At 39.9% G+C, this 12343-nt stretch overlaps 1 protein-coding gene across 1 annotated transcript in view; it reads right to left on the bottom strand.

The window, feature by feature from the left end:
• The window catches only part of LOC109951120 (membrane-associated guanylate kinase, WW and PDZ domain-containing protein 1-like), a 79493-nt gene that overhangs the window by 34180 nt on the left and 32970 nt on the right, over positions 1-12343 (bottom strand). The window contains exon 3 of the mRNA XM_020585422.1: positions 89-208. Within this exon, the coding sequence (XP_020441078.1) occupies positions 89-208 (120 nt within the window). The remainder of the gene's footprint in view (positions 1-88; positions 209-12343) is intronic.

Raw genomic sequence — 12343 nt, 5'->3', positions numbered from 1 at the left:
GCTGCTATGCTCATTGTATCTGTGGTAAATCAGGACACCCACACTATCCTGGGTCTCAACGAGTGCCAGCTATGATCATCATGCTCACCTTCATATGTTCCTATTTCCAGTAGTGTGCCACTCTGCTCAAGCTCTAGGAAGTCCTGAACAGACAGGAAGTTGTAATCCACTCCTTGGACCTCTCCAGGTCGAGGGTGGCGGGTTGTACCTGAAGACAGGAGGGGAAATGTTTAGGTTGTTGCCAACAATTAGATATAATTCAGGCTATGTGCTTGACTGAAAGTGAAATCAAGTTTTTCCTCCTGGCACAACATGTCCAGTGTTGTCCTTTCACAACTACCACACTGAAAGTCCATCATTAGTGTTAAAATACAGTCAACATCACAACATTCATTCAGCTTTTTGAGATGATGACCAGTAACAGGGAAGCGTTTCTAAAGCAGGATATGAGAGACCAATTCGGCACAATGATTGGAAGCAAAGTGACTGTTGAGTGGCTCTGAATATTATGTCAGGAAATTAAATCGAGGCTCACATCTCAAGCTGTTTCTCTGCTCCATGGGAAACGGCTGCCTGCTAAATCAGAAGATCAAACAAAGGTCACCTTTAGCACTGCGCTAGTCCTGATACTGTAATCATTCCAATCACTTCTTCACAGTGAGTCTGGAATTGTAAAAAGCACTGACATAATGCTGTTATAGTTGAATTACTTAAGCCGTTATTGATTGCTAGAGTTGCATTGTTCCAGTTACAACTGAACAGCTACACTTGCTGCTTTCTTAGGTATTGTTAGGTTTAACTATAGCATAATACCAGCTTCTCAGTCAGATATAAGCCAAAAACCTTTGTGTCATCGCATCAATTAAAACAGGAAACAGTGAAAATTATATTTGATGAAATCAGACTCTCAGTCACCCCTTTTATTTCAAATTCTCTTGAAAAGTAAAACCACAGTCAACATTCTCATTGCTGGACTAACTGCCCTGAGCCTGCCCCTGCCCCCGAGTTAATGATTAGTGGCCTGTGGTGTTTCACTTTGTAACGAGAACACTTTGTAGAAGGAAGCTGACACCAGACAATAGGGACAGGGGCTATTGTGCCTTTACAAGAAGGAGATGAGATGACAGGCCAGATGGCTGACGAAGGTCGTAACCCATCTGTGATCAGGACCGCAGTGTTTACATGCATATACTGTATATCCTACACACACAAATATACATATATTTGCGCAGACAAGGTGTGCAATATATATTGCACACCTTGTCTGCGCATGTGCAAGTCATATACGTAAGCTCAATGCTTGTTTTATCCTTGGTCCTATCCTTCTTAAGCATTTGACCACACAGTTTTCTTTATTTGTTGTGCAACCAAGTACAACAAACAAAGGAACTGTTCTTGGAATTAAGAGGTTGGCATCACATTCTCTAGTGCACGAGTGGATTGTGTCCATGTACACATAGCATAAATAGAAGTACATCCATGTGTGTTTGAGGACAAGTGGAAACTACGAATGGACCTTCAGAGTAGAGTGTTACCATACAAAAATTTGTTAAGCAGCGTTAAACACAAACTACATTTCAATTAATGGGAATGTCATTAGTTTTTTTGCTTTGGCCATAAACAATGAACTGCACACATCAAAACTTTTTACCAAAGGGTGGTGGAAAGGTCATCAGAATTATTACAATTCATCCTGAGGAGGCAACATCAATGTCTGCACCAAGTGTAATGGCAATTCATCCGCCACTGGATGAATACTCTCTCCTGAGATATTTAACTCAAAACCACAGATGTCAACCTCATGGCGGTGCTAGAAGGAAAGTGCAGGGATCACCAAAGTTATTACAGGTCATCCTCTGGGCACTGTGACTAGTTGTACAGAATAACATCTCAGTCCAACAGTTGGATAGATATTCCAGCCTGGAGCAAAGTGGTGGACCAACTGACCAACAGACATTGCCAAACCTAGACATATGTCAGTAGTGGGGCTAAGGGGGGGAGGCGACAGTGGTGCGGTGGGTAGAGCAGTTGTCTCCCAACCAGAAGGTTGAAGGTTTGAATCTCAGTGCCAGCAGTCCATGTGTCGAAGTGTCTTTGCAAGACACTGGACCCCACCCCCCACTTCCATGTGTCGAAGTGTCCTTGCAAAACACTGGACCCACCCACAAATTCCTTGTGTGTAACGTACTTGGCCAATAAAGGTGATTATCCTTATCCTTAAAAGTGCTTTAGGAAAAAGAAAGCAGAAACATGCAGAAATTACCCTTCAACCACTTTAATATCATCACTGTTTTCTATTCTAGACAGGTGAGAAAGCTTATGTTTGACATAAGACTCTTTCTTGTTCAAGTGTATACCTGAGCCTCTCCGATATGCAAGCTCACACTTCAACCTTCAGGGTCCATCCAGCCCACAAACATCTGATAATAAGCAAGTCTCTACTGCTCAGTCCTACACGTGCGCTGCTTTGCAAAGACAACACTGATTTGCTTTATTGCTCCTTTTCCTGCAATTTCTAAACTGATACTTAAGATAAACCGATAAGGAGACGATTCTTTTGACAAGACATAGCCCTTTGACTGTGAGCAAGAAAACATATCCTGCACATAAAGATTAAAAACACACAACTGATTGTTTACAGCAGCAGCACAGAGGCCAAGTGCTGCTTTGTATTCAGCTCAGTGGACTGAGATTAGATGAAAGTGAAGTTGTCTGGGAGTTGCAGGACTGGGTGGTCTCAGGGTGGGAAATGTTTCACTGGCTCACTGTGCCCTAATGACTCTTTCTGCTGAGCAGGGAATGAAGCTGTTATTCCAGGATATTCCCATAGTGGAGGGCTCTGATTGGATAACTAATTCTGGTGTGCATTTATTATAAAATATTGGAGAATGAACAGTGCCTCATTAGCACAAATCTTTCGACTATGTCCTCACATGATTACTACTGTATATAACAACTATTTCACTCAACATTTTTATCTTGTAACCTTCATGAGCAGCACTGACTCAGTTTTTTGCACCAATCTGAGCTTCTGGGTTACATAACTTGATCTTCTGTTTGTACTCTGCTTCCCTGCGATATCTTGCTTAATGTAAATGCAATATTTTCCATACAGTAGGACATTACTGTAGTTGCATGGGAGCAATCAGTCATCATATTGTGATGTATTCATAATGTGAAAACTATGGATTCCCCTTCACTGTATTTCAGAGCTAAAATGACAAGATACAGTATTTCTGAAACCAGCAATACATAATTTGTGAGGGTCTTCTTAAACCATGAGCTAAAACTTAACTTCTTTTTTTTAACAAAAGTAGCAAATATTTTCTGACACAAGCTCCTTGAATATGAGTATTTTGTCCTGCATTGAGGCCAGGCCAATTCTCTAGATCAAACAATATTTACACTTGTACTGAAAGAAAAATGTGGCAGCAGCTTTGACTCATCCTGAACGCAGCCACTTTGCTTCACTGTTAAAACTATGAATCTCTGTGCAAATAGGTAACTGCTGGCTTTGCAGAAAAGCATTCAGGTAAATAAGGCTACAAGATGATAACGTCACAGCAGAAGATTTAAACATTTAATAGCGTTACTGTGCAACATGCATAAAATGCGTCCAGCTCTTCTGTCAACGAGGAAGCACACATCAGTCTTACCGTTTGATGGTCATAGTGGTTTAAGTCAAAGTTGCTAAATAGCCAGTGACATCTTTTATTCCAGAGCCAAAAAAAAACATTTTTAAGTTTTGAAGATAACTCCTGTTGAATACCCAGCAGCTTCAGAGCAGACAAACTCTGAATGCTTTCAGTGTCTGAGTACCAGTAAGGTCAAACTCATCTCCTTACTACAGCTGTGGACAGTTTGTATTTTGTCTGTCCACAGAAAAAATGACGGGGCCACACTCAGCCTTGACCCCTGATTAACTAACTTCCACTGGCACTTATCAATGAGCTCATTCTTTCACTGTGAGAAACCAGCCAGTGCAAACATAAATGCAAACATGAAACAAGCACAGCTGGAAAGATCTTTAGTTTTGAAATACCACCAAAACCCCGCAATCTTTGTTCTCCAGAGATCATATGTGACAATATGTGTTTGTTTCTCTTTTGAACTTTGCACTTTACTGGTAGAACAACCAGTAAAGCTACAGTTGGCACAGGGGCTGGGCACAGTGGAAGTAGCAACTATAAAATAAAAGTCAAAATGAAATACAAAGAGCACCGAAGAAGTAAGTTTGTGTCATATATTATGAGCTTCACAATCCATATTTATTTATCGTATATATACATATACAACACCAGCTATAATTTGGTTAAACCTGTTGAAAACAATTTTACAGTTTCACCAAATATTTACTGCAAGTCTTTTTAACAAAATTATACTTAACACAAATGCAACAGTAATTACTGAAAGGCAAATTAACCATCAGCATTAATGGCAGGCTTCATTTTATTGTCCACTTGCTTTCAGCAGTAGCCTGAGCAACACAGACACAGACAGGTGAGCTGCAGGCTCTCAGGTGACCTCTGATGTTACAGTGCTACCTTACCATAACTTTAAAAATAATAATAAGTCCATCCATCACCTCTGCTGCTTATCCTGTAGAGGGTCAGGACTCAGGACACTGGACAGGTTGCCAGTTTATCAAAAAGTTTTTGTTTTTGTTTTACATAATTTAAAGCTATGCTTGAAAATAATGGCCATGAAGATTTTGCACAAATTAACTGCAAACAAACCTACTGACACATTCAGTCATGTGCTGCAGTGTGTTTTGTAGTGGAAAAGGTTCTACAACCTGTATTAGTGTTTGACTTGCTAATAGTTCCCAAGACAGCTTTAAAAAAGCATTACCAACCTTGATGTAGTCACATTACAACCTGTTTACATCTGTCTCTTTGAAACACAGTAAAGTCATCTAGTCAAATGTTTATGCAGCTCTGCTCTCATGGCAGCCTACAGTACTATCCATGTATATAATGATATACAGTGTGAGACAGAAAAGCAGTTCTGTTAGATCATTCAGACTGAGGTTGCAATGCTTTTAATCTCTCTGGTTGTTAGGCTGTTGCAGCAATGTTGCAAATCAATCAGCTGGAATGGATCTATAATATGGCTTCCAAAAAAAAAAAAATCCCAGTATTATACCCACAGGTACCTTTACCTTTTATAGGGCAGTAAATAAATATAATCCTCTTTGTCTGGACATCATAGTTTTGAAGCATCTTGTATCTCTACTATTGTCTTCCTCTGTTGTATCTCTCTGTTTCTTGGTGTGCACACTGTGTTTGATGATTAATTCCTCCTCTCCTTTCATCTTTATTTCACACTACAAGGAAGATTAGTTTCTCTATTTCTATCTTTCTGCTTTTCAAAATGTTCATAGGTTTTTAAGTGGGCGGACATAGCCATGAACTGGGACAAGGGGTCCACCCCAACATGGATGTGTCCCTGCTACTTTGGAGAGTCTATAAACTCAGCACACAACATTCAGTCATTATCAGTTACTCTCTTAACAACATATCAATCAGCAGCTCCAATTTGGACCCACAAAGAAAAGAAGGAGGGGGCACACAAGGGCTGCTGTGACAAGGGGCATACGCCAAATGGTCGCAACAACACAGAACAGAAAAATGGAGAGAGGGGGGTGCAGACATATGACACACAACAAAAAACAACCACCTAATGGGCACAAGAAATCCCTGGCGCAGCAAACAGCTTGCACTTTCTCCTTCATTCCCACCTGTTGCTGTCTGACAAACAGCCATCACAACACCAAGAAACCAACAACACACGCACACACATATGCGCACACACCTCTGACCTGTAAGCATCGCACACTGTCTCCACTTTTCTGTTGTCTGGGCATCATGTTATTGAGTGTGTAGCATCTTGCTCTCTTTTACACAATGATGAGTTGGATGTGTGCATGCATGTGTCTGTGTGTGTGTATTGATCTAAGAAGTGCTAAAAGGATAAGGGGGTCCAGACAAGTCTGACCTCATTTCTGTCACGTCATCAGCATTGCATCAATGTCTGTCAGTGTACTCCTCCGCCATCTAAAGCTTTCTCTGTAGAAAGCTGAACACAGCAAGTAGTTAATTAACCGATTAGCTGATCAAAAGAAAATTATCTGACAACTTTGTTAACCAACTAATTTTAGGCCCGTTAACGAGCAAAAATTGAATATTCAGTTTGAAACATAAGAACATAAGCCCATGGTGACAGTTTAAATGACAATTTACAGTTATGTAATAAAGAGAAACGCAGCTAATTCTGACTTGAACAAATAACCAGTTATCGATGATGCTGGTTGATTTGCTATTGATCAGCTAATCAAACAACTAATCACTGCAGCTCTAATCTGTTTTATGTCTACTTAACTGAATATCTTTTGGTTATGGACTGTTGGTCACTTAAAACAAGCAATCTGCAAACAGTAACTGATTTTTGGTAAATTGTAATGGTATTTTGTACTATTTCAAATACAGGGCTGGGGAGTAGTGAACTAGGTCTAAACTAGTATTTCAACCATGTTTTGTAGTAGCTTGCTGGCAATTCAACTACTTGTTTCCATTTAGTTAGTAGTTTACTATTGAAACAATTTTGGGCCATAAAAAGAAAACACATGTATTTTATTTTTATTTTTCCATGCTACACGTGAGTGGCTTTTCAGCGTTGGCATGGACATTCAGAGCCAAAACGAGCTGCCTGTTGGAGAGCAACTTTGAGAGACTGCTCATGTGTTATATAAACAAGAGGTTCTGCTCTGACAAGTAAAAATATTATTTAGGCCCAGTATTCAAGATGGTGCAAGTTGAAGACCGTTTTAGTTGTTAAGGCTGTACAAGTCAGCTATGCTGAAAAAGTAGCTTTGCCAATACTGTTCAGACATTTTATAAAATAATCAATTAACAGATTAATCAAAGAAATAGTCCAGATATTATGTAATAATGAAAAATAATCATTAGTTGCAGACTTAAAACAATCAGTTAAGGGGCACAAAGTAAATGCAGTAACCATGTTTTTGTGAGGTGAGTTGCTAATTTAATACTGAATATTTTTCAGGTTACATTTTACGTTGCACTACAAAATGTTTATGTGATTCTTTCCTGCCATATAAGAAGTGGAGCTGCAACTCATGAGAAAAGACTTAGACTAAGGTTGTACAGTTAGTCTTCACCTTATTCTGGTCTGGTTTTAGCTACAGTCTGTATATGGTATGAAATTCACAGCAAACAGACATTATGGTGTGAGCAGCCACACTGACAATCAGAGAGAAAGACATAAAGATGCAGCTAGAGGAGAGGAATGTGTAAACGCATATATAGTGTATTCAAAGTGTGAAATATAAATAGCACGTTGTGGACGCAAGTTTCTGCCCTCACTGTTGGTTCATAAAAAGCTTCAGAGCAGGGGACATGTCCCTAAAGTGGCCCATCTGAGCGCATGCTGTGACCCACATCTCGTTACCTCTTAATGGACTACTCGCTCACTGCTACTGAACTTATAAACTGCAGGGGCATCAGAGCTGCCTGAAGTCATGAATTACAGACCCTGGAGATACAGAGGGGAAATGTTATCACCTTACAGTAGGTGTTCTGTGTATCTGAATCATGATGGCAATCGCCATATGAACTGGTAAATCTTCATTTTTAAATCAAATCAGTTTCAGCTCAGACATGGTGATTATTCTTACACACACACACCGCAGGTCTTTGTCTTGGAGAACACCAAGGGGTTTAGCAGATGTAGAAGAAGATTAGATGAAAAGATTGACCTCACAGAAAGAAACCAGCTTAGCAGCAGCATCTCTCAGTGATGTGACGGCCTTTATCTCTGAGTAACAACCACTACTGGCTGGTTTCTTCCAGCTACATGATGTCAGTAACGTCTCCAAGTCAAAACATGGAGATAAAGACTGACTGTATTGTTCTTGCTCTTTCTTGATTACTGGAAATAAACTGAAGCTATTTATTATTTATTTTTATTCCAATCTTGCTGTGAAACATAATTAAAACCTCAGTTTCACCTGCATCCAAATTTACAGTGAACTGAGACTTTCACGTTTCTTCATCTCATTTAATCTGGCTCAAACTGAATCTAGAAGAGTTTGCATTTTACAAATATTTTGAAGAGTTGTGCTGCTCCACATTGTAAAATGAGCTTTCATACTAATGGCAAAACATGTTATCTAGCTTCAAAGGAAAGCAGATTCTAAGGCCATCTGCCTACTGAATCTTTTACAATGCACAAGGCTCAACTTTCGCTGTATTACCAGCCAAAATGTTTCATTCATATATTGCTTCACATCATTTGGCATTTACTAAGCTACCATAAATCCACTGAAATGAGTGCTTGCACAAAGGTTGGAGAAAAACATAAATAGGGTTTTACGTAGTTGAAAATGAGAAACACTGTCTTTTATTGAGAGGGAAGCTGTTTTCTGTGACTAATTCTAATACTGAGCTAAAAGTGGAATGACTGATATTAAATGTTTTGAGTTCATTTGAAATTGCATTTCACAAGTCTTCAGTCTAAAGGCCACTTTATATTTATGATGTTATTTTTAGCCATGCTAGTGGCACAGCTCTGGAGATGGCATTGTAGGCCAATTGGTCCAGACTAAAATACAGTATCTTGACTATCGGAAGGATTGCAGTCAAATCTTAGTGAAAGCATTCGTGGTTTACAGACAATACAAGCATGTAAGCACCACAGTGAGGTTTTCCTTTGTGGTTTTCAGTGAAATGTCTCATCAACCATGAAATTACTAGGAAATATGGATACAGACATCCATGCTTCTGTGAATAGGTGATCTGACCTTTCGCCTAGCACCATCATGTGGTCAAAACATTCCCAGTCCTACTTAAAGTTAGAAAAACACACCCTTTTTTCAAACAGTAAGTCAATCTCAGTTTCTCAGTGAGCATATTTGTATCCAAAGCTGAAAATGAAAATGTCCATATTTTTAAAAATTGTTTTAACTGTTGTGCAGAAGCTGCCAAGTGAAAATGAGATGTCAAGAGGTGCCATGCGATAGGCTAGTTGGCTTTTTGGCTTTACTTGCACACTTTTTTTGTACTGTGCAAACAAAAAGACAAAAATGTCAGGCTAAGAGTGATACATGTATATCACTACATCATCTGTATCCTTCTGATGTCCTGTCCTGACCCTTGGTTCAGTTTGGTCAGTGTTACCTGGGGCCAAGTTAACCTGAATATCCACACCCACAGGACCGCCAGCTCAGATGGACTGTTCAGATCCTTACTCCTACACTGCTGCAACCACAGCCACAACCACATACACATGCAGGTTTAAAAAAAAAAGCATCCTCCTCCTGTGTATTAACAATAGGCAGTGAGCCTGACAGCACTCTGGTAACATCTGATACCCTCAATCGCCTTTCTGTTGTTGATGGTCTGGGGAGCTTCCCCTAATTGTCAAGCACACACACACACACACACACACACACACACACACACAGTCGGGTGGGGGCACAGTAATAACACACAAGACCAAGCAACTTCCAACAAACAAGAGACTGAGATTAGGGAAAAGTCTGTTCCTACAAAAATTAATTCCAAACAATGCTCTAATGGCGTCTAAGTAAGTAATTAAAAACCATGTGGAGTATTTCTGAAGTTAGTGAAAACAAAATCTTACATCAAAATTTATATTCTTAAAAAAAAACTAATCTTATCCATCAGTGCTTGTAATGGTCTCCTCCACACCAATGAAAAAAACCACAGCTCCAACACAAACTGGAGTGTGTTTCCAAAATAAGCACACTAGTTGTTGATGGGTAAGTGTATGTTATGAAAACAGAAGCTGAGAGGTGACGTGAGAAGAAATTAGGTGCATATCTCAGAGCAGACAGAGCATAGGAGGGGCAGAGAGAGCAAACAGTCACACAGGGAGTTAGAAGGGAGCTCTCTTGGGCCCGTAAGCCAATTACGGGAGCAGCATTGATTGAAGCAGCACTTTAAGGCCTTGTCTACACAAGTAGTCCCTTAATACACTGGTCAGATGATGAGCGCGTCTCAGCCGCAAACTATGGATAGATGGCCATTTGCATCGATTATGGTGTCAGTGGGACAAACCACTTTAAGGATGCTAAAAGGACTAATAGAGAATATTTGGTCTGAAGAGGGGTTAAATGTATTTTAATTAAAGAAAGTGTGACTCAGTTGTCATGCTTTAAGGCGAGAAGTCTACTGCCACTGATATGGACAGATACCGGACCTGTTCCTTCAGTCCTGATCAGCTGATCTGGAGACCGAAGTAAGTATTGTATCATCCCATTCCTTGGCACATTTAATTGTGCATTATTGACTGATTTTATCCTGAGTGCCATGGTTGTGTTCAATCAGCATTTCCATCCCCCGCTGAAGGCATTGCCAGCCCTTAATGATTTTTAAAGGGGAATAGAGCACAGATCAATGTAGAGGAGGCCCTCAGATTAATGATTAAGCATATAGCAGCCCCATTGGAAATCCTATCAGGAACCGAGGTGCTGCTAAGGTTCAGTTAACTACCATGGGATTGAGGGAGCTTCAGTAAGGAGCTTCAGTGCTTCCTCTAAAAAAACACTCATGTAAATCCATGAACACATTTCAAGTAACATTCAAAACTTACTATTAAACAGAAGAAGCTTCTAATTGATTTTCTGTCAAGTATATCTGCAATGTTACAAAAAACCATGTCTGACATGGCTTTACATGCCTAGAGGATAGGAAACTGTCAAGTACAGAAAGCTTATACTCTGATGTTCTTATGCTTTGATAAAACAACACTGGAAATTCTACCATCTTTGCTCTGTTTTGTTTAGGCAAATTCTGCTGCTTGTGTGTAGACACCAAATAATCATTTAAGAAGTCAGGACTGCAGCTAACAATCATTTTCATTACCGATTTTCCCTGCGGATTATTTTCTCAATTAACTGATCAATGGTTTTGTCTACTCAAAGTCAGAAAATGACGAAAAATGCGGCCATTACACAACTCCAATATTATATCTTGCTTACAGCTCAGACATAATTCATTTCTGGTCACATGAGACAAAGACCTTCCTATCTGAAGAGCTGGAATGAAAGAACATTTATAAAATTATCTAAAGAGTTGCAGATTACTTTTCTGTTGATCAACTAATCCATTAATTGATTGATTGTTTCAGCTCTATTTTTGTTACATGAGAAACATGGTTTTATATTTAAAAAAAAGTATTTTTATGTCTCAAAGTGTAAGTTAATTAAAAGTGCAGTGTTTCAGTATTTCAAGTATCATATTGGCACAAGCATCAAACAAGTGTAAATAGTACTCAGCCATGCATTTCTGGAAAGGGTAACATCAAACGAAGAGCTGGTTCCTAGCTGTGACTGTTTGAATGAAGGGATGATGAAGTTACCCATTAAGGAAGAGAAGGACAGAGGACACAAAAGGAGAGTGAGGCCAGACACACAATACTGCTTTTGCCCAACACAACAGGCCATTCTTTCAGCTCGCGCCACAACACTCCACATAGCTGAGTCCCAGCCGCTATTCTCCTGCTGTTCCCCTTGCTCCCTCCCTATCGCTCTCCTTTCAGTATGAGGGAGAAGAATGAGAGAAGGGGACAGCAAATGAATAGTAGGCAAGCACATATACAATCTGAAGCATCATTAGCTGGAAATTTTATAAAATTACACAAAAGATGCTAAGGTGTTTGCTTTCCTTTCACCTATTATAAACCACAGTTTCACAGGGGACAGCCAGAAGAGAAATAGGGAAGAAGCTTTCTTTTAAGGAGTAAAGCTGAGAGCAATGAGCTAGTGCACAAGGAGGGTTGCTCAAAGAGGTAAAAATGAAGGGAGGGTGGAATACGAAAGAGCCAGCAGGGGGGAAAATGTCCTCTATCAGCAGGCGAGAGTGTCAACAGATCAGTGTTTAACTTCAGCTCTTAAACAAACACCATCTCAGACAGACAAACATGCATATGTGTGCACATGCAAATCTACTGTCATGACAGACACACAGCACAAAACATCACAGCCCATCGGTATCATACTATAGATCTGCAAAGGCACTGATTCCTACAGTGTCTCAAAAAAAACACCTGCCTCTGTATTTCTGCCTTTGTGTGTAACCATCTATTCTCCCCACCCACACCTCTTCCTATCTGCTCCCAGAAGCCAGGGCATCACTCCCAGGAGAAGAAGTAAATGTCACTGAATTACCTCTACACCACTACCGCAGCTGCTTTCCTCTCTGCACGTTAATCCACAGAAATATTCAAAAAGATAAATCCAAATAGACTGAATTCTGCTCTCCCTCTTCCATCCAAACTGTCCATGGATCATCCAGTTGTC

The sequence above is a fragment of the Monopterus albus genome, unplaced genomic scaffold (genome assembly GCF_001952655.1).
Source record: "Monopterus albus unplaced genomic scaffold, M_albus_1.0 scaffold365.1, whole genome shotgun sequence".
NCBI classification, from domain to species: Eukaryota; Metazoa; Chordata; class Actinopteri; order Synbranchiformes; family Synbranchidae; genus Monopterus; species Monopterus albus.
Note: the sequence above shows the minus strand (reverse complement) of the source record. Positions and strands in the feature narration are given on the sequence as shown.